The 23,929-nt window shown below is 34.1% G+C and overlaps 1 protein-coding gene across 1 annotated transcript in view; it reads right to left on the bottom strand.

Annotated features, from left to right (window-relative positions):
• The window catches only part of LOC132943981 (discoidin domain-containing receptor A-like), a 232,381-nt gene that overhangs the window by 8,315 nt on the left and 200,137 nt on the right, over positions 1-23,929 (bottom strand). The window contains exons 7-13 of the mRNA XM_061013176.1: positions 19,717-19,887; positions 16,214-16,344; positions 10,226-10,433; positions 5,516-5,635; positions 1,576-2,034; positions 401-588; positions 149-304 (exon numbers count right to left, since the gene is read on the bottom strand). Coding sequence (XP_060869159.1) covers positions 149-304; positions 401-588; positions 1,576-2,034; positions 5,516-5,635; positions 10,226-10,433; positions 16,214-16,344; positions 19,717-19,887 — 1,433 coding nt within the window. The remainder of the gene's footprint in view (positions 1-148; positions 305-400; positions 589-1,575; positions 2,035-5,515; positions 5,636-10,225; positions 10,434-16,213; positions 16,345-19,716; positions 19,888-23,929) is intronic.

Below are 23,929 nucleotides of genomic sequence, written 5' to 3'. Positions count from 1 at the left end.
CAGTTGTTTATTAAATATCATCGTACATTCCAATCACGTTTCGCGCGTCCGGGAAGTTACCCTGCACCGTGTGTGTGATGGGTTCTCAGGGTTAGTGGTTGGGGGGGTGTCTGGGGGTGGTTGGTTTGGTGCGGTCGCGTACGCTCACCATTCCGAAATTGCCTTCGCCTAGTTTTTCGATCACTCGCAGTCGGTTTCGAGATATCTCGTACAGCGACGTTTGACTGCACTCGTCCTGTTTGTCTTCCGGCAGCTTCATGCACGTGAACACACCCGGCGTGAAATGCTGCTCCTTGCGCTCCGTCTGCAACAATCAGAGGAAAAAAAAAACAATTAAAAACCGTGAACACCGCCCGGCAGGGGATTATCCGCGGGGTCCCCGGGGACGTGGAAACCTCACTTTGATTATGTCGATGGCCGCGTAGTAGTTGTGCAGGTTGGCCGGCAGCGATTTGTTCAGCTGTTCTGATTGCTGTTGCAAGAGCGGCGGTGGTCTGGTGCTGGGCGGCGGCGGCGGGTTAAGCGTGTACATCGAAGGCGACGAGTACTTGACGTCGTCCTGCCCGAAACTGCCGACGCTCGTGAAGTCTACAAGGAAACACGAATACAACGCGTATATAACGACGGTGGGCTTATTATCGAGTTAGATATAGCCGCAGAGATAGCACTCTCGATTCCTATAACGCGGATGCTTATAATATAGGCAATACTGCAGTGAGAAGTACGTTTGAAGCGCAATCACAAAATGTACTGCCAAAATTTCTCATCGCGGGACGCGATTCATCGGGATAATATTATGATAAATCGACTATGCACAGGCGTACATTAAAAATAATATGATGATTGATGGGTATACACGACTATACCTACTTCTAATAACCAAAGGTTGGTAAGTTAATCAAACAACTAACTCGAGTTAGTTGACTTGGACGTTTACAAAAAAAGTTTTACAAAGAGTAATATATTTAACTGTAGAAATATATTATTATAGTTAATGTGAATTAAAACACTAACTTAACATAGTTAAAAAAAATCTCATACAATATGGCTGTGCCACTTAGAATTTTGTATAACTAACCATTACGTTAAAATACATCCTACTATTTTTTTTACTCCACTCTTTAGTGGCGATGAGGGTGTATTACACATGTTTGTGTCTACCAAACGATAATATTAAACCATTATATTAACAGTATTATCGTGATGAGACAAACAAACGGGTATGTACTTATTTTTCAATTCAATCCACGTGACGTGCAGATAATATACAAAACCGTGATATTAACTCGACGTTAATTTATTTTTCAAGACAAATAGCAAAAGCCAAATTCTTACAGCTGACACGTCATAGAAAAAAACAACTTTTCAACTACCCACTAGGTCTAGGTGATAACAATAAGGATGACGATAATTCGACAGATCCTCCGCGACTCCAAATGACGGCGTTGGAGGTAATAGCCAACCATAATAATATAGTGGTTTTTTTTTTTAAATTAAATATAATATATCGTAAGGACTCCGGGGAAAGCAGCGGGTGATGTGGGTGTGGAGGGCGAGTGCGTGCGTCGGACTTACCCGTGTATTCGCTGCTCTTGCTGGTGGTCAACGCCGACACGTCCTTCTTGAACAGGAACGTGGTCGGCGCGTAATCGTGATTCTTGCCGGACGGAAGCCGCTTGTACGGCTCGTGGTACACGGACGAGTTGTCGCTGTCCTCGGACTCGTGTCCGACGTGACCGCCGCCGACGCGGCCGCCGCCGACGCCGATGCCGCCGGTCAACATTGCCCCGCTCCGGCCGTACAGCGACGACGACCCGACGGCCGTCTTGGACCCGTTCTTCAGGTGCTTCATGTTGATGGACTGCTGCTTGGGCGCCCCGAGCGTGGCCTGCTTGAACTGGAGCAGCGCGACCTTCTGCCGGCCACGTTTCAGCGCCAGACCGACGGCCACGCCGGCCACCAGCAGCACGGTCATGGCCAGCGACCCGGTGACCAGGCCCACGTACGTCTGCGTGCTGTTTCCCGGACTTGGTCCTGCGAAAAACGGGTTTACCGTGCATCGTTGTAATGATGAAGTTTTTTTTTTTTTTTCGACTTGTTCGAGCTCGTCATCGCGAGACGTAATACATATAATATACTAACAATTATAAAGCACATGGCACAGTATATGTCGTAAGTCAACACCAGCGACATTTGGCTTAACGATAATATAATATTTAAAACTCCTATCGATCCGCGGCTACGGAGGAGTCCAAAAACCCAAAAAATTACGCATAATAGCGTACTTGCGATAATTTTTTTTCTATTCTCGAAACGTGTATCTCACCTATTTACTCCTGGGGGGAGGGGCGGTGTTATGTCGGCAATGGTTAAATTTTTTTTTCGCAGTTCTACGTTGTTACATTATACATTTTAAAATTAATACAATCACATACTATATTTAAGACCAAGGCTGGGCATTAACGAGTTCAAAAGTTAAAGTTAAGTTAAAAAGTTAATTTAATTTTAACTTTTTAACTTAACTAGTTACTTTTGGCTTTTCATTAACTTAACTGTTAACTTACTAAATTTCTTTCTTAATTAACATGAAATTAACGAGTTCATTTTTCATTTTAAGAAGTAAGTTAAGTTAATTCATTTTGTTTTTAATTTTATAATATTTCACTATTTCAGTCTATTTCGTTTTCATGTCAAAAAATATGTATCGTAAATTGTTTAAAGTTAAAAATGTATATCATTCGAATCTAACTTATATGGAAATACTGTATGAAGTATTAACACTATATCCTAAAATTGAGTTTTGGGATGGAAAAAAATTAGGTACTTTAACGTTGTATAAACAAATTAACTTTTTTTTAACTTAATAAAAAGTTAACAAAAAGTGTGTATTAACTTTTAACTTAACTGAGTTAACCTATAGTTAAATTAACTTTTAACTTTTTGTTATTGGTGCATATTAACTTAACTTAACTGAGTTAAAAAAAATCATTAACTTGCCCAGTCTTGTTTAAGACTAATAATACAGGATTTCTGAAATTGTAACGCAGTGGAGAACTTATAAAGAATTACAACACATTATCGGTGTTGCGATGATTGTTAAATCACATGGAGCTTATGATTGTTATGGACTTGACACAAGTGTAAATTATATTATATTATATTATTAAAATTGGCTCCCAGAACAGATCTTCCTTTTCACGTGATATTATAGAGTTTGTGAAAACAACTACACGATAGTCAATTAAATATTAGTTATACAATTACTCTATATATTTTTGTGCTGATTATATTTGAAAAGTCAATATTTCATTAAAAATTTAACTATAAATATTAATACGCACTGGTTATTCTGTACTGGTATAAACTGGGACTGGGCACGCTTCAACAAATTTATCTCTAATATTAATTTCATGAATTATCAAAGTTTATAACCGACTTTTCTATCATATACTTGAGCTACATTTTAAAAATATTAATCATTAATCGATGATAAGTTAGCGTCCGAACAGTTCTTCGATAAAAAAAAAAACTGAATGCAACATTTAAGACTTATTGCCATAATTAATTTGATAACATTGTCAGGAATATTATCTAATTGGTCACTGACCAAGAAATTGATATGCCACAGAGACATAAATTAAAAAAAAACTAATGATAAATTGTTGTAGATATTCCTGTAACTAAAACCGTTGACATACCCTTAGAAGACACAGTTACTAAAGTAGCAGGTATGGATTACCTATTAGAGAGATATAGGTTTAGGTCGATAATACTTTTCGCTCTGCGATTTGATAGTGCAGTAGGTTATATATATTAATTATGGAAATAGTATGAAGCACCATAAAATACAATTGTTTGCTCCTAGTGCTGGAATTTATAATTCTTATATATTCCTTTACCTCGCCACTGCTTAATGAGGTAGATTAAAAATAATAATACATTGTATTATTGTAACAGTTCTAGTTTTAACTTGTAAATTTTATTTTTTTTTCGTGTATAATGTAATGTATTCTATTTTTCTTAAAAAAAAAAATTATCTATGTTTCTTGATTAACTCTGAGCTTGCGTCAATGCCAATACAGATATATAATATTTTGATCACTGATCAATGAGTTGAAAAGTGGTTAGAAACAGATGATAATTTTAAAAATTTTAAATTGATGATTTGTAATTACTTTAGTGATGATATAAGGGATATAATGAATTAACAGTGTTATTCGTGCTCGGGAAAGTGTTATTGGCTAAGCAAAGCGTCGTTTGGATACATTTTTTCTACGAACTAAAATTATTTAACTGTTCAAATTTGTTGAATCTACTTGTGATAATTTACCATTATTTTTTTTGTACAAAGAGCCTCATCCAACTTCTAAAACATTTGCTGCTAAAGCAATAAAGCGATTTATAAGTCATAGTGGAATGTAAATTGCATAACTCTTAGACTTTGCTGCCTAATAATTTACAAAGAAAATTATGGGCAGATATTTGTTTGTTCCTATGGATAGTAAACCTATTAAATTATATGCGTTTAGGAATCAGTGTGTAGTAAATATTCAGAAACTTGTTAGTTTTATGGTTGACATGTATGATCATGTAAACTTAATCTATAATTAGAACAATTTTCACTAAGAACTCGCCATGTAAAAACACGTAAACCTATAAATACATGATGCAAGTTGTTGTTTTATGTCAGATTAAGGATATAAAAAGGGGTTCAAGAGTCAAGACACACCAATTAGCAGATGTACTCTGGAGTCAAAAATTAATCAAGTGTCTTAATGCAACCTTCTTTATTTTTATATTTTATTATAGTAATTATATGTATAATTCTTTGGCCAAATAAACTATTAATTTTTATATAGTCCAAGTCTTTACGTTTACCGACTCTATATTAAGTATTAACAGACTGATTGTTGCATTGACACGCAACAGCAGATATATTATACATATCATATTATATTTAATCATAATTTAAAACTCACATACTTCATTCAATAAATATTTAATAAATTTACCAATAGGTACCTATTATAACGATCGATAGTATATTATAATAACAATTAAAAGTATATTTTATAATTAATAATTATTATTATTTTTAATAGTAGAAATAAGGCTAAACAAATTAAATTTTATCATTATTTATATTATAATTAATTTTGATAACAAGTTTTTTCTGTCTCCAAATTTTAATTATTTTATCAATGATACCTATGTATGTCATCTTAACCCTTCATAACCTAATGAAAAATTCAACAAATGTATGGATTTAAAATTTTAGATTCAACATTTATATACTCTAGTGATTGGTTGATCAGTTCTCTCGACCGAGGGCCGACCAAAACATACACCACCCCTTCGAACACCTTAACCCACATTGTATACGCCTCACAGGGCTATCGCATACAGCCACCGGAAACATATAGCACGTGATAATATTACTGTGTCAAGTAAATAATGCAGATAAAAGCGTACATGAATATTAACAGTGTATTATTGTTAAGTTTGAACGGTTTACCTGTAGTAACTTCCTTCCTCGCGTGCGTCGTATCACCGCTCTGGCGAAGTTCATATCCAGTTTCCTTTTGCGTGTAGAACTGCGATAACAATCCCTCGGTTATGTTCGCAGCGACCAATTCTGTAAATTGCCAATAATACCGTAAACGTTATAACATTTTCATCCACGGCAACACTGTTTCCCGTATCCATAACCGGCGGTTAATGGATATAGGAGGGCAGCAGGTATATGGGTTCTATACGGGCGACGTCCAGCCTAGTTTACATATATTACGGTTTGCGTTTCGCAATTAGACTGCCTCGAACCACGGTAAATTTTAATGTCGGGTTGCCCATGGTCATTGTTCGAAAGGACGAGAATTCATGTTTTAATGGAATGTACTCATTAAAGGAGAGCTCGGGGGGCTTAAAAGCACGCCTGTTATTTGCGCACGAAACACAAACGCACCTGGTCCCGAAACATAAATTTCAAGTTATGCTGTGTGGATAAAAAAAAAAAAATAATAATAATAATAATAAGAAGAAGAAAAAAGTTTTAGTCCTACGTAGGGGCGGTATTGACTAATGGATGTCTTAATTAACGCCAAATGTTTCAGTTACTGTACGATGGAAACACAAGGGACGTAAATAGAGGTGAGTGAAAAGTTTTCAAAAGCTAACAACTTTTTTTTTTACGTTGGAAAACGTTTTTGTTCAATTCCGTAAATGCCAATGGTCAATATTGATGATGTTTTTGTCCGTCGAATGTTTCCAGATATATATATTATAGTTAGTAATATGACTGATAGACGCAAAGTTTGTAATAGAATAGTTGCTATCTCGTTTTTAGAATAAAACTATTAACAGATACCATTAAATATACTTAACGGACAGCTCAAAAGTATAAATCGAATTTAAAATGATTGACCATTAGTTTTGCCGCAGCACCGAATGAATTCGATATGTTTTACCGGGACACAAAGATAATAAACAATTGATTTACGGCCAGACGAAAAACTATTAACATTGAAACATATAATATTTATATTATACATTAGTTCCCATCAAATATCACCCATCAAAATTTTAAAGTAATGGTAGTAGTTATTAAATCATAGCTCGCTCTGTATGCACGGATGTTATGCTACTCCTCTGTGTATGCAATAAATTTATCGTATACACTTGGAACGATTACTTTTTCTGATATAGTGCTGTGTGCTAAACTAGGGCAAAAACATTACAATTTTTCGCAATAGTGTAAGGATAATTTAGAGTATTTTGTTAAAGGTAGTTATGCACAGTGTAAAACAACCCAATCATAAAGACTACTTCTCTATATTTGAGATAGGTACCTACATGAATTAAAATGTCAAATATTAAATTACGTTTTGTAACCATAATGTTATTGTACTCGTATATTATATTACCAGAAAGGATTTAATTCTGTATTATATCTTTTACCCGAAGCAATTGGTAATAAATTAATTAACGACAAGCAACACGTGCATATTAAATACATGATGAGTATATTTGGCCTTAAGTTCGATGCTTCGGCATATTGGCATAATGTAGTATTATAAAATATGTATATTATTATAAGTTACTATACTAGCCCTAAAGTCGTAACTTAAGAAACTTTGTTTCGGCTTTATAGTTTTCCATAAGTATTTTAACTATACTCACGGATTTCTGATGTTGGGAAAACGACCGAGACGGATAAAATTCAATGCATAGGGCATTCGCGCGAAGAAAACAGGGAGTCGTTCGTATGGGTCCTGGAATGAGTGGAAATTCTGTTCTAAACGAATTATTATGCAAAGCGTATGCAACACGTTCGTGACCTTTCAACACCCACCAGGCCCTTTCTAACGGAAAGGTATTATGGTTTTGTACCAGGTACACACAAACAAGACGGTGTATCAAAGAACTAAGGTTTGTGGTTAACACCACAGTCGATTAATCTCACCGATTTATGATTGGCGTCGCATGCGAACGCAAATGTCAAGACCGGAGATTACAGGTCAACCGTGACGATACATTATTGTCATTATAATGGAAACGACAGAAATATTGTGTTAATGCCGATTAGTTGAATTTTAATTAGTGACGAATATTAATAATATTATTAGTAATAATCGAATATTAAACACGGAATAATAATAATATCTATATGTAGCGAAATTTGTGAGATGATTAAAATTTAGGCATTTTGATTAGGATATTTTATTTCATACTGCTTAAACCACAATTTGTAACAACCGAGACAGCCTTATCATTTTACTCGTACGTTATTCAATGTGCATTGATTCAAGGAAATCCTTTGAAATTGGATTCCTTTAGGGCTACATAAAACCACACTACGGTGGCCACGAAGAATTTCTATTCACTGAAGGATTTGATGGGCTTTTGTGTCTTGACGCATTCGTGTATTATAAAAGTTCATTTTGAATAACGTTTCAGTGTAGTAAAAATATTGCATACGAATCCGGCTGTACACCTTTTATATTACGTTTTTGTTTTAGGGAATTATTTATTTCAAAACAACTATTATACGAGTATAGGGTGAGTGTGTGTGTCTACTATTTATTCATCGAGTGCACAATACACTCGACAGTTAAATTAAATTTAAAACGAGTCGAAAGACTTCAGCGAACAAAAGTAACAGCCGTGTTGTATAGAATTCGTGTATAATATTACATCGATGGATTTCGTTTAAAACTGCGATATCGAAATATTTTTCGCTAGATTAATTCATATTTTGGATCGGGACCGGCGGGCGGGAGTTGGTTGATATTACAGCAGACGGCGGTTGTCGGAGAATAGATAATAATAATATACTTGTATACACACACACACGAATATACTCGTATTTTTATAATATATGGTGAAAACGTTTTCGATTTATTTATTTTTACCAGGGGAGAATATAGAAACGTACACGGCGGCGGTGTATTCCGACGAAACGTCTCGTATGGAAATAATAGTAAAATGTAACTCGAGCTCGATGTTATTGCGAGAGAAAAATGCGGATTGTTATCCCCATGTCGTCGTTGATGTGTGACGTGCACCGAGAGAGAAGCCCCTTCGTATGCTGTATCGCGTATAATAATATCTCTCAACGTTTACCGATAGCGACCGACCGGAAATTTAAATCGTACCAATATATACGACGACGACGCTTCCACACATATACGTAATATATACACGGATGGTGGTGAATATATATTATTATTATAATAGACCGTACTGCGTTTCGCTTTTCTTTCCCCCCCCCCCCCCCCACACACATCCAATGCTTGTCGTTCGCCGGAAAACAATTCTTGTTACACACGCAGGCGGCCACGGGTGTGCGGACGTATAATTTTCAAGTCTATGTACGGCCAGAACGGCAGTTTAAAAAGGACCTCGTTTCCCGTCGATTATATAAACGTCTTTTGTCAACTCGTAAACGTGCAAGGCCGCGGGTTTGATTTCACATGAATCGCCTGTTAATGAAATGGAAAACAAAAACAAACGTGGACAGTCACGTACCGCACCGACTGCTTCAGTGTGAACTCGAGGAGAAAATGGGATCGGTCATGCACGCAAATACATTGATCGTTGTTTTCTGTTATTATGAATTGTTAGGTAAGGAATTTCCGTCTTTTGTCGGACTACTATTATAAACGGCAGATATACTACCTATGGGTAGGTGAAACATCTCAAAGCGTTGAATGTAAATTTAACAAAACGGTCTCGGCCCGACCAATTGAACAAACCTTAATTCATCATACCTGCAATTGCACTGCAATAGGTATACACAATAAACGAGGTACATATAGTTACTATGATGTACACGGTGTCGATGAAACTTAGTTATTCAAGTTTCGAAGGAGTTGAAACCACAAATTGTATAAAGGTTTTTATAAAATAAAATTGGGGTTACTGAATAAAGTTTTTTTCGCAGTACCTTGGAAAATACGATAGTAATACAATTGGGACGAATTTTCTATTTCCTGTGTTTATAAGATGTATGTAGATAAGTCAAAAGTCCTAAGTTTTTGTCCGTACGTGACATGGTAAAAGCAATGATATGACAAAAAAAAAATCGACATTTATCGATAAGGACACCACTTCATCAAGACATTAACCATAATATCATTATCTTGTTTATTTAGTGACAACTTAGAATTATATGGCTTATAAATTATCATGATAATAATACGCTGACTTGTAGTAGATACTTGTGCAGATATAACGTGTCTGGTTGATAAACGTAAGTAAGTTTGTAGGAGTATAAACTATGCTAAGTTATGGTGAATTATAGTTTTTGTCTATTCAGTAACCGTACCAAGTTCACAAACGCTAGTGATTTATGTGGTTGGTGGTTAAAATGACAAGTGGACTTAAATAATACGCTTTCGAATGAGGATAGAGTGCAGGTTGGTTTATTGATTAGCTTTGTATATAATATATAGCCATTTATGTCATCCTTGTTCAACGTGAATAGCCCATTAATATCATACAAAGTACCTATACCTACCTGCATAAATTTCATTTTTGTATATTTTTAAAAAAATATACCTACGTGTAAGACAATATTATATTGTTTAAAGATCCCTTCAGGAATTCTAAAATTTTAACTTTTTCGATGCGCTTTAAATTTTTTTTCCGAAATGCTATCCTGAACTCGGCGTTTTACGAAAAGAATTATTACGATATATCACCCGAATGCGTCTCGAAAATTACTTACCGGACTCAAACGAGACCTCGCTGATGAGTATCCATCGAGCAGAAAAATAGAGACATATCTTGATATACCGGCCCACCCTGCTCTTCAGATTGATGGTTATGTTTACAGCAGTGTCCTTAATGGCCTCCGACTTTGTGCTAAACTTTATCGGCCATTCTTGCCATTTGTCCCCGTCCAAGCTGACGTAAATCAACGCCATACTAAACACCTGAAAGGGCAGAAAAATATATGTCGTGTTGAGAAAAAAAAAACAATTCCGTAAATCACATAGATACACAATGAATATTGTTTGCATATTATTATTTATGTACACATGATGCACCCTAACGTACGATGCTTTTACGAAATTAAAATATTTATCATGATGATATACTGTGTACCAAATAAGGTAAAAACCGCTGTTTTATCAAGTTCATTATAGTAGTAATACATAAATTAAGAAATTTGAATTTTTTTATTTTGGCTACTGAACTTTTCATTTTATAAGTGGATAATTTATTTGTTGTTTCATTTAAATAAAAAGTTTTGAAAACTCACGGTATTATTAATACAATAGAATTTTATAAAAATGTTATTCATTATTTTATATGAGAAACTCTATAAGATCAAACAATTATTATTGTAATAAACTAATACTGTATACTCGTAATCGTTTTATATAGAGCCTCAAAATAAAAATACTAATCTATAATTATCTTCAAATCATGATATAAATATTTAAATTAAATTAAATTAAACGTTTTCCAAAAGCTGAATAATTTTAAATATACATAAAATCTAACTATTGCATATAATATGTAGTGGCATATTTTAAATTTTTTTGTGGAAGGGGTCTAAAAAATAAGTGAGTGTATAATATTATAAAAATACATATGAGTAGTGTTCGGGACTAATTTTATGCACAAAAATTAATTGCACCACTTTCTGAAGTAATAATGTTTGTTTGAATAAAATTGAAAAAGCAATATATCATTCTTAAACCCTCTTGATATTGTGATTTTCTAAAAAGTATAAAATTTACAATATCAATTATTTAAATGATGAATAGACATTAACGTATTATTTATTTTTGTTTCAAACTAATCGATAACTTAAATTTACGGCTTTTACTTTGGGATTCGATAATTAATTAATTATACCTATATAATATATAGATTACAAAAACATCAAATGGTGAGTGATTGATTGATCTCGAAATAACAAGAGTTAACGCCAATGTAATGATATCAATTTCCACCAAGTCTATACATTATTCATTAATGTGTAATTCGATCTGAGACTAAACGCTACTAGTTAATATTTACTCAGTTGGGTATTATTACTTACAAATGCAAATAAATAAATAATTCAGTTTGTGCAGTCCATGAAAAACTGAAATATTAACCTATTCCCAAAGGCATAGATATATTATATAGAAACTAACGTGTTAAAAACAAAACATATAAAAACACTGAGGTGTTCCATTTTCTAAATTGAATAGAGTACAACAGAGTTCAACAGAGACATAATATATTATTGGAACTGTTGGATTTAGAATAACGGTTTATGGATCCATTATTGTCTTTTTTTTATATTGGCAATAAATATAATATTCAAATAGAAGGTTATCTGCAAACGCCGCCGGTGATCTTGTAGTAAACTCAAATTTACAACCCTCGCGGTGAACGTAATAAATACTGAGTTCCGAAAAGTATAAGTAGAATATATTACATGTACATATAGGTACATAAAAAAAAAAATGTTCAAACAAACGATAATAATACGAAGGTAGATTGAATTATTATAAATTTAATTTTAAAAACTTGAAACCCAAATATTATATACAAAGGAACCGATCAATCGATCGATGGGGAATAGCATTCGCATCATGACATTTGTTTTTATTTGCTGTGTTAAAAATATAATGAAAGAATATTACAGGGATGAGTTCTTCAACTCTTCAAACCTTAAAGTACTTCGAACGGTTTGATGTTCGAGAAAAATCGAGGTTCAAATTCGAAATCGAACATCACGAACAGTGAAAATAGACTGACAGTCGATTAATGTGGTTATGTGACGATAAAGTTTTACTTTTTGGACATAAGTTTACAGGTTTTATTTTTTGATTCAAAATTAAAAACAACAATTTTATAAAATGTATCAAAACAATTAAAAATTCAACCTTTAAACATTTCAAGTTTATATTACTACAAGTTACAGTTTCTAATGGTACTATTTATAAAATACAAAGAAAGTTAGAAAAAAATATAAGGTTCGGCTCATTCCTAATATAAACGAAGAAAGTCACTGTAAAATCGTTTGTCTTCTATAAGAATACATTTTGTGCGAGTATGATTTCTCAAGGGTTAAATGTATAATATTATTATAGTATGTATCAAAATGAACATTTGTAGCCTGCAGGCACTTATTAGAAATTCTGTAAGAGGTATGTAGGTATATGCATTATATATACGTTTACAAATATGACAAACTTTGAGACTGTAGCAAGTGTACCTAACTCATAAATCATGAGACGTATGTACTATACAGGATAGCTTTTTTTTTAAAGCTAGGGGTATAATATACATAATAAATAATGAATATATATATATATATATATTATGCATGTAGGTTCGATTCAAGAGAATCAAATGCTTGCAATATAATCAACCTATTTTATTTACAATATTTTGTGGACAATTTAAATTGAATTAAATGTTGACGTCATTGTTTTCACTCCCCTAGAATTTTGTTGATAATTTGTGAAAATCATCTTTGAAATGGATTAAATTATGTAAATTATTAAGTATTTTATCATAGAACCTATCTATAAATATATACTACGATTACCATCGTTTCAACTATAAATTTATTGAAAAGCCAATTATAAAATTTAAGACTTTCTTGAAAACCAGTATACCTATCAAAATGTTTAGTATTTCGACAAATTGGTGCATTCATTTTGTGATATTGTTTTTTATGGTTATTATTATTAATAATTTGCTATAAATCGACTACATAGGTATATTAGGTACGTAAAAGGAAATATTATTTGTTAACTTTTATCTACGATTGTAGCTCCCACAATAAATTAAGTTTATGTTATTGTTAATATAAAACATGTACTATATCTAAATTTAACATGATCATTATATTTTTAATTAATTAATTAATTACTTTTTAAACTAATTATTACTACATCATTGGTTATAAAAAAATAGTAGGGCCGCACCAGACCAAAGGGACTTTTAAGTATACACCCTAAATAACCAATGGGACGCATTTGTCCCAGTTCTCAAAAATATATAAAAAAAACTCTAGGTAATTTAAAATTTCAAAATTTTAAAATTCATCAAAAAAATAAAAGATTATGATAGTGCGAAAAAAAAATCAAATTGTTATCACCATTTATTGTTGGTCTACAAAGGGTTAAGCGTAGGTACATTTAAATTGTATAAGTATACCCATAGATTCCCGGACAAACGGTCTGCTACAAGGGAAATGAAATGAAAAATGAATTTTCCACAAAAAGTATGGAATAACATTTAAGAAAAACTTGAGAGCAGAAAAATCGCGTGGGGCATTCGTCGTCCAGAGAATGATGCACTGCAGTCACTGAAGTAATCATCACTGCAGTCGATCGCGAAAAGATAAAAAAAAAAATCGCTCCGCACACGCGTCTTGGGGCACGGTGTGTCGATATGAAACGGGTGGAATTGGGAACTAAGCGTTCCCTGGTCGCACCCCCGCCGATCGCGACGTGCGTTTGAAGGCGAGACGGAGAAAAAATTAAAGCCGTTTGAACCGTATTAACACCGAGTGTATTATATACTTATCCGGCGGCGGCGGCGGCGGCGGCGGGTGTAATACACACCCACACACTCACAGACCCACACACACACACACACCCACACCCACATAATATATATATATATGCACTATATTTAATGTGCCCGGTGGCACACAATGGCCGTTCGTTACTATATTGAGAGCTTTCGGGCCGTCGGGCGAGCGTATCACGTATAGGGGAGAGCGGGACGAGCGAGCGACCACTTGCGGCGGCGACTCCGTTTCTGCAGTGCGTATAATAATAATATACAAACGCGGGCGGGCGTCGTCGAGGAAACAATGCACGGCGTAATAAAACGTATAATAGCTGGCGCGCGTAAAGTATAATATTGCATTGTACGAAACGTTATGACTTATAAATAATAATAATAATGTGCTAGCCGACCAGCCGCACTGCGAGCCACCGGCAGCCGCGGAGGGAGAAATCCTCGGGCGCGGCAATTTTGTTGTCGACGATCGAACGGTTTTCGCCGCGCGAGTTGTACTACAATATCATTGTTGTAGGGAGAATCGAGAAAGGAAACGAAATACGTGTCTGCTTATCGCACACGGACACCGCACAATGATCGCACTTTTTATCGACGATCGTCGACCTGTATAAGGGGGGGGGGGAGGGGAGTCGATTCAAAAGGGGCGTCGCAAAGACGCTGTGACAATCTTCCGATTAGGTTTCGTACGGACATCATTTATCTTACTATATTAGGCAAAAGTGACTACAGTAGATTAAATTCATTTATGTCCAAAAAATTGCATTTAAAATGTAAATGTGCGTTTATTTTCTTGATAGAATATGATATATTAAAAAAAAACTGTGTTTATATATTTTTTAGATTTTTTGGTTACAGAATAAATTAATTACGTGGATCCTTGTTTCAAAGGTTCAATCCTTAGCTATTAAAATAATTGAATATTCTAAAAATAATTTGTCAATTTTCAATATGATAATTTTTTTCAAAATGAAAAGCTTTTGAAAACTACTGTGAATTTTAAATGTTTACATCAAAAATCAAAGCATGATTATTGATTTTGAATAATTATCTTGTATATACATAGGAAAAATTAGAAAAACACATCATTGGAAAATTAACACATTCATTGCTCTGCTCAGAATCTTAAAAGGTCATGGGGGGGGATCCCCTCATCCCCCTTATCACCACCCGTTTGACCGCCACTGACGTGAACACGTTAACGGAGAACGGGTATATTAATAATATAACAATATTACGCCATTACGGGACTCGGACCCAGAGTACTTTCAAACATTATTATGTTGTGTGATTATAGCACTCTACTATAATATTGTACTATACATTTATATGTATATATTGGACTTCCACTATATTACGCGTCGTATTCCATCCGGGACCATTTAAGGTATATATAACGGGGAATACAGTGGTTGTCCCACTTTGTCCGTACTAAATTTGCCTCCTATGAGTACTTATATGCTCACGCTAGAGGTGCAGTCAAAAATAATGTAATTCAAATTATAAAATGAATGGTAAACATTAATATTATAAAGAGGGTACTTGGTGGGCAATATTAAAAATGTAGTACTTATTTTAGACCTTTGTCTATTTAAATACGAAAAAATAGTGTCCCGACAACTACCGTGATGGAAAACGGGAAAAAGTTTACAAGTCAAGTGAAGGGCTCTAATATAATGGTAGGTTTTTCGTACGTTTATATATAGGTATTGTATCCCATTTCGGAATGAAACCCCCGCATTTTACTCTTGATAATTTTATTTTATTATAATTAACGTGTTGGACCTTATTTCACGAAATTTTTTTCATCGATCAAAGTATTATTAGTCATCCGGGGGCCACTACAGTCAGTGATAGACACCCCCAACCCCTCCAACCCACCCCCTCACAAAATCCGATAGTTGCGCCACTGGAGTTGTGATATAATATGACGATAAAATGCCACGGCACTTAAGGATTTCTCAGTTTGGGGTTATCGACAATCTCCGCGGTACGATCGTATTTAAAACACGATTATATTAGTAATTATTATTGTAACAAATCATAAACATTAATATCATCATACGATTATTACTGATCGCGATTCAATAATATTATATTATATTTTTAAAGTTCGCGGTGTAGTAAATTTAATATTATATTAAACAGCAGTAATGTGGAACGGTGCATTCACCTTTACGTCTCTGGTCGGTATATGGCTGCTGTGTATTTTCACTTCTTTGAACATGCGGAACCCGTTGAACTCGAACACCAGATCCAACTTATTGCCGATTGAATCGTTTGACCAGCCGACCCATCTCTTGCCTAAAATAAGAAATATATATAATATTCAATCGCAGAAAAATATCAACAAAATTATACACGTCATGTTATTATTATAATGGTCTAGAAAATATTTTGTGGGACGATCTTTAAACGTATTTAAGGGTCCGCAAGAAATATGGCAAAGGGACACAAAGAAAGAAAAAAATATAATATTATAAACGTTTTATCTTCGTAAATTTTTTTTTTCTTCATGACCATAACTAAAATAACGAACGCTTACCGCACAAAGGCCGTACTTATAGAAATTTGAATGGTCGAACGGACGTACATCATTTACCAAGACCGAAATAATAATAATAATACTGTGGCCTTGTGTTTGGTAGTGGCCTGGGTCACAAAACGTGTTCTGAGTGCCAGCACCGGTCGGTGTCTCAAGTTTCCGAATGAGTGACCACCCGGGGTTTTAGTGACATATTTCCGCCATATATACACGTGTTATAATCAATCGTACACTCCCACAAAGTAATAAAACTGACTAAAATAACCCAGGTTAATGACCTCAGATGTTGAAACCTTAACTTAATTTTAAAAAATAATAATAATAATACTACAATACTACATAATATTATTATATTATTATGTAGACGTGTAATCGGAACTCGAATATTTCAAATTTATTCGATGAAAAGATTGGAAAAAATGTTTTCATATTATTATGATTCGAAATATCTGTTTTATTTACACACATTTTTTTCATTCAAAAACGTTTACGATGAGATACGTTTTGAATGCGAATTGCGTTTCGTTATAAATTGTGCTGTAAGTGTTACGAACGATTCAGGAGTATTTTTAAATTAGGTTTGACGACAAAAAAAAAGCACACTAACAAATAAAGATAAATTACGAAGTATTATTGTAAGTTAAAACGATTCAATTTTATGATGATCTACGGTTGAATTATAATCTAGTTTAATAATAAATAAAAACAACATCTACTTCGTTTCTTAAATGTTGTCAGGAAGATGGTTGTATAGGTACACATTTATACATTTAAAAGCATTTTCTGATCAATTTCGTACCTATAATATATCTCTCACGACAGCGTAGTTCTATACTGAGTTCAGAATGTCGTTTTTTAATAATATTATGTGAGAAAACGCGCGTCGGTCAGTTTCAAAAAATAATTTTTTCTTTTTGTTTATAATCAACAGATTAGTTTGTTTCGGGTCGCCTAAATATGTCTCAGTGTAGTTTAGGGCAGTTCCTTTATTTCGTTGTATTCGTCTGTGTTCATGTCATGGTTTAAGTCATATGTGAATATTATATTCCATCCTTGTGGACACGTCCACTGCAAAGGTGCTAATACGATATCGGGACGGCATGTACCTAATTTAATAATACGCCATAGAGTGAAACGCGTTCTTCTTTTATATCGGCCAATTATTATTCTCAATTCCAGTGACCCCCCCCCCCGCACTATACGACCTCGCAATAATGCTCTCAGAGTCAAAATACCGGGTTTTTTTTTTGCTACGTTGTGCCCGCACAACGACACGATTAATATTGTATTTATACGTTCGACCGCGGAGAACTTCTCGACAGACTTTTCTTACGAACACGACAACAACATGAACAATAATAATAATAACGAGTGGAGTACGGACACAGCGGCTGTGGAGGCGGCGGCGGGCGTTCGGAAATAATAACGCGGTCGTCGTCGCTGCCGGTTTAGCCTCCGTGTGGTTACTGCAGTGTCTGCCCGCTGATTTATACCGGGAGTCGGGCGCCAGTGGCGGGCACCGCTTTTGGCCTTTGCGCGTATTCGTGTTTATAATAATATACATATATTATACGTATAACCCGTACACGCAGACTGTCGAAATAATTCGCGACGTTCGTCTCTGCCGAGTTAATAAGATTCAACCGTATCTCGGCTGTGGTGTCGGCGGTGGCGGCGCCGACTGCCGTTTCGGGAGCGATGCCGAACGATAATATTAATAATATTCTAATATTCAAAGTACAACTCTTCCGAGCGAGTCCTGTTATTATTATTATTATTATTATTATGTATATTGCCGCTTCTGTGCGGTGTTGTTTGTGCCATTATTATTATTATTATCGTCATTTTTTTTTTTTTTCGTTTACTTTAACGCCGCGGGGTTCGAAAGAATCGGGAGTGGTGAAAAAAACGCCGTCGCGACGGACCGAATAGGATATACAATAAATATATATTAAGTCCGCCGCACGAATGTATTATTATTGTTGTTTGTTGGATAATAATGGCACGTACACATATTTTATAATATTATCGTGTCCACGCCTCGGTGGCTTATACATGATATTATTACGTACATGCCCTGATTTTAATATGGCCACGATTTATAACGATTCTCCATAATTCTTCTTTACTTCTACGGCTATTATACCATAGTAATATTACACGAACACATCGTAAAAATAATATTAAGAAGATAAATTTACATGCGCACAAAAACGAGTATGATATTATGAAATTGATATAATATTAAATGAATTATTTTATAACGCGCCGTCGGTTGAGAATTAAATCGGATTGCTCTGAAAACTATATTTTGAAATTAAAATCAGAAGCTTTATCAAGCTTTATTTTTTTTTTTTTTTTTTTTAATAAATATTCGATAAGAATATTCAAAGATGTTTACCAATTACTTACCTACCAACCCACAAACTACTATAGTACATGTATTAATACATCCCTAATGTCGTTGAATCGCACTATTTTGTGACTCGGTAAAACAACTTGTTGTTTTCACCTTTGCTCTATGTTTCCTGTTATTTAGGATTATATTAATACCTACGTTTATACTCATAAATTATACTATGTATAATTTATTATTTTACTTATTTTATTTAAAATAATATAATGGCTTTTGGGTTTACTACATATGGCTATATTGTAAATATTATTTATATTTATGATGGATAAAACATTATAGTCTTACGGATTAATGTGATACAATATGAACAATATAATATGTATACCGTAAAATAGAGTAACTTCGTTCATCCATATATTTTTTCCTTTACATTGTTAATATGAGTCAATCGTGTGTAAAAGTTGTCATTTTCTTTCTTTATTTGATAGCACAATTAATGAGCAGGTATTATCATAATTGGGTTATTGATAGATTGTTTCTTAGAATAGATTATAATTTTACGCGCTTATATGAACCAAACTATTTTTCTCAAATGCTAAGATCTGCTCAAAGTAAATTAATTTGGAAATAAAAATTATTTTACGTATAGGTGCTGCAAAAACATATCGTTGCTAACCGAACCACGGACATTGAAATCTTCAGTTGAAAAATATCATTGGTCTTGAACTTAATGAAATACGTGTAATTTTTTGACGTAAACATGAATAATACTCACTGAGAGGTTTATGGAATTGCAAATCGAACTGCAAGAAATCGTCCGCTCCGTACAAGCTGTCCGTCAGCATTCCCAGACCGCCCGTCATGAGTGACCGCGCCAGGTCTCCGTCGTAGCTGACGTCTTCGAATTCGGTGTCGGCTCTGGGTGCGACATAGTTAACTACGCTCTCTGAAAAAAAAAAAAACCAACTTGATTAATAAAATGTACGTTTCAATAGCTAAAAATATACATTTTTTTTTGTTTGTGTATGTATTTAAAAAAAAAAACTTATTACGTGTGTGTAGATAACCAGCGGACATTTTTCCTTGAGACCAGAGGGGTATTCATATACATAAGGGGAGAGAGTATTATGCAATCATTTAATACTATACAAATGTTATAGAACCATGTATATTAATATGTATATATATTATACAACAAAGGGTACCTTCCGAATATTTTTATTATTTATTAGTTTATAAAAATCATTGAAAAAAAAAACATAATTTTGTGTTATTAGAAATACTATAACTATAAGCATTTTGAAGCTTATTCATCTGGGAGATTTTCCGACTAGGGTTTGTCGAGAGATGCACACAAATAATGTTTACCGTGCCAATAATATTATTTAAATAAAATAAAACTTAAATCGTCTTCTACAGCTGAATTATTTGCTAAAAAATATACTTGTATTAATGGGAATAGTTACTCATAATATTATGTTCACTTTAATATACAGACACAAAATCAATATTGTACAACTTTTACAAACTGTTAATAGGATTTATAATGTCTTGTGGGGCTGTTGTTAAGGAGTTGACGGGTAATTCCCCCTACCCCATCGCCAACACTGGCCCTGGGTATGGATAATATGCATTTGTCGGTGACGTGTACTAGCTACTTTTAGCTTTTGAACGAAAGAAATGAAATAAATATTTGGTTGCTTTGAGCTTACAGCCACGTGTATATACCTAAATATATTTATATGAATATTATATAAACGCCCGTGAAAGCAGTACACTGCGTATTATAGGCGGCGGCAAAGTTTTGGTCATAATGGAGTGTCAGCGCGGTAGCGAAAGTTCGGCGCGTTTATAATAGACACGCCAGTTTCTGAACCCCTCCGCAGCCGTCTCTTGGCGCACAAGGGCCGCGGCCAAACGACGGGGGCGGGCATTTCGTATTGCGAAACATAAGCCCCGGACTTCCGGTCGGTAAACATTAAGCAAAACAAACTTCTGCAGCACCGACTGGTTTAGCATTTGTAAATGGCACGTTTCAATGGAGTGTCTGATACATGTATATGTATATACATTATACATTACACACACACACCTACACACACACACACACACACTTATATATGTATAAATACACGTTATACGCGTCGGCGACGAGGAGAAGTCGACGTGCTAATGCACCGACACGGGTAGTAAGTGTGGGCACATGTTAAGCCCACCGGATCCCGCGCGGACGTTTCCGGTAAGATTACAGGTCGACATGCTGATATATATGTATCAACATCATGCTATCGTGATACATATGTAGATCATCGTAATAAGTCCATCGACGGTCTGCCATTACGATGCATCTATGCGCGTACCTGTTGTGTCACCAAGACGTACTTGGTGGAGATTAAAAAAAAAAAAAAAATACGCGATGACGAAGTTTCTGTACGCACGTCGTAAATTTCCGGGAACAATTTATTATTATCTGTAGGTCTTTTCCGGGACAAAGGAATGAATTCCATCATAACGATATATACAAGGTGTGATTCTCCAAGAATGCACTCACCCGAGAGAGGGGGGAGGTCTGCGTGTATTAAATCATACTGATGACATTTTTAAAAATAATTTTATTTCTATGGTGTAAACATTATAGTCATCAAAGTTAGCATTTATAGTTTGTAAATTTCTTCCAGTAATAGTTACTCAAATACATTTTAAGATTCAATTTAATTCGAATTTTCATTCAATGTACTATTACACCATCGACGTGTTCCGTGTAAGCCGTATGGTTATAGGTATTAACTAATAGTTGGAAATGTTCAACTACTCGACCGCGTGGTTAATAGTTTATTGTTACAATGACTAGGTAGTTAATTCGTCTTTCCTATGTATATTTGTATATTTTAATCTCGTGGATGACAAGAAAACCCTAAACACGGACTATATCACGGTCTTCGTGGAACACGCTGATCGCTAAGTACAACATAATAATACAGTACCTTTAGATAAAACAAAATTTATAAAAAGAGAGATGACTTGACAGTATATATAAAAAAAAAAAGTTCTCATAAACCACCCTGTATAATATTATATTAGATAATCCGTATGAAATATTAATATTATATCGCAATGCGAGAGGCACCGTGATTTTCGAAAAATGCAGTACCTACGGACGTTTTAGGCCTGAAAAATCGATCGCACGACCGTGTAAAAGGCGATCGTGTCGGAAGCACTTCGTGGCCCGGATTGTTGTCGGCGAGATAATCTGCACACCACAGCTGTTTACTCGGATCTATGTCGAGAATGTACCTCGCGTACATTGTGCTGTTATTATTATTAAATTATTAATTGTTATAAGCTGGCGCGGCAGTATCCCGCAGCTTACGTCTGCGTTTCCCTTCCACGGAGTCCGTTACGATACCATGTGTAAACGTGGTATTATTTAACGCGTGTCTTGCAGATCCACGCGTGTTGAACGCAAGTAAATATTCAATTAATTTAATGGTCGTGAGCGGAAAACGGTCGGACGATTTTGCAAACGCAAAACAACGCCGGCCGACGGGAACAGTCGGTTGTAAAACGCGATCGAAACCCGACGTAAATCGAGCAAAGAAAAACCTATTTAACCATTATACCGGTGTTCTTGCGACAATCAATTTTCGAAAATTATTGATAACTATATTAGCTATTAATTTATTATTAGATAATAGTGGGCGTAATGATCATAGAATCGCGTGGTGATGTCGTTATTTTTTGTATAACAATGAGAGATTTTGTTTTTATATCTATTAATTATGAAAATAATTTATTTATATAATTACAAAATAGTATATTGTTATTGTTAACCACGATTTGTAATAAAATATGTTTAAACTAATAAGTAATGAGTACCTGATAACAGAAAAAAATAAAAAAAATAGCTTTAAAGAACTTATTTATCGGTTCTTTAATTGGTCGTAAATAATAATATTCTCATTAGCACAAAGCTCTGAAGTAAATACGTATGGGATAATATATTTATATTATTTGTTATTTATAAGAATTAATAAAAATATAAAGTAAATTATAGAATTTAAATTCGGAAAATAGTTAATACATAATAATATATGAGCTAAATAAAAATAAAGGTACTTCCTTGTGAATTTAGTACAGCTACAATAAAGAAATTTATATTAAACAAAATGTTGTAAATATTAACTGGTACACAATGTTTACTATAAATAAGTTTAAAATATATATATATATATAAATAACTAAACACAAACTATGTCCATTAATATACATAATATGATATATACAATTACAAATTTAAAAATAAATTTCTACTGAAGTGACTAAAAATGAAAATTGAAGTCCGGTAACCTTACAAAATCAAAATAATTTTATGAATTCATAGGGCATCGAGAAATGTGCTAGTTTTAAAATAATTTATGGTGTACGAAATTCTTAAATTTACTTAACTTTGTTTGGTCTGTAAATAAAAGTTTGATAACGTCATCTATCTATGTTGGAAATAGTTAAGTCTTTGAAGTATTACCCTTTTGAGTTTCTCAGTAGTTTTTGATTAAAATAAGAAATTAAAAACTGCAAATTAAATAATTACGTCAAAACAAGCGTAGTTCTTGACCATTTTTTGGTAATCTGATATCCATCCGGACAGATATAAAATATTTTATCTAAAATTCTAAACAAATTCTTTTGAAATATGTAAAAGCGTACACCACCATCAGCTAAAAAAAATATACTGTTCGGGGAATACATGAAAATTCTTCGGATTATTTGAAAATGGGTTAATCGGTGCTATTATTACTTTTGTATTACCTACATTCGTTAGTTTTGCTACGACGTGCATGCGATATCGTAAATACTTTTTGACGCGATTAATTAATAATAGTATAAAATATATAATTATCGTCGGACTTGTACACATTGTATGGGTGTAAGCCATACTGTCAAGGAATATTCGATTATTTGACGATAACTATATTGTGATTATAATGATA

The sequence above is a fragment of the Metopolophium dirhodum genome, chromosome 4 (assembly GCF_019925205.1).
Source record: "Metopolophium dirhodum isolate CAU chromosome 4, ASM1992520v1, whole genome shotgun sequence".
Classification (NCBI taxonomy): domain Eukaryota; kingdom Metazoa; phylum Arthropoda; class Insecta; order Hemiptera; family Aphididae; genus Metopolophium; species Metopolophium dirhodum.
The sequence above is the reverse complement of the archived record's forward strand: the minus strand, read 5'-3'. Positions and strand labels throughout refer to the sequence as shown.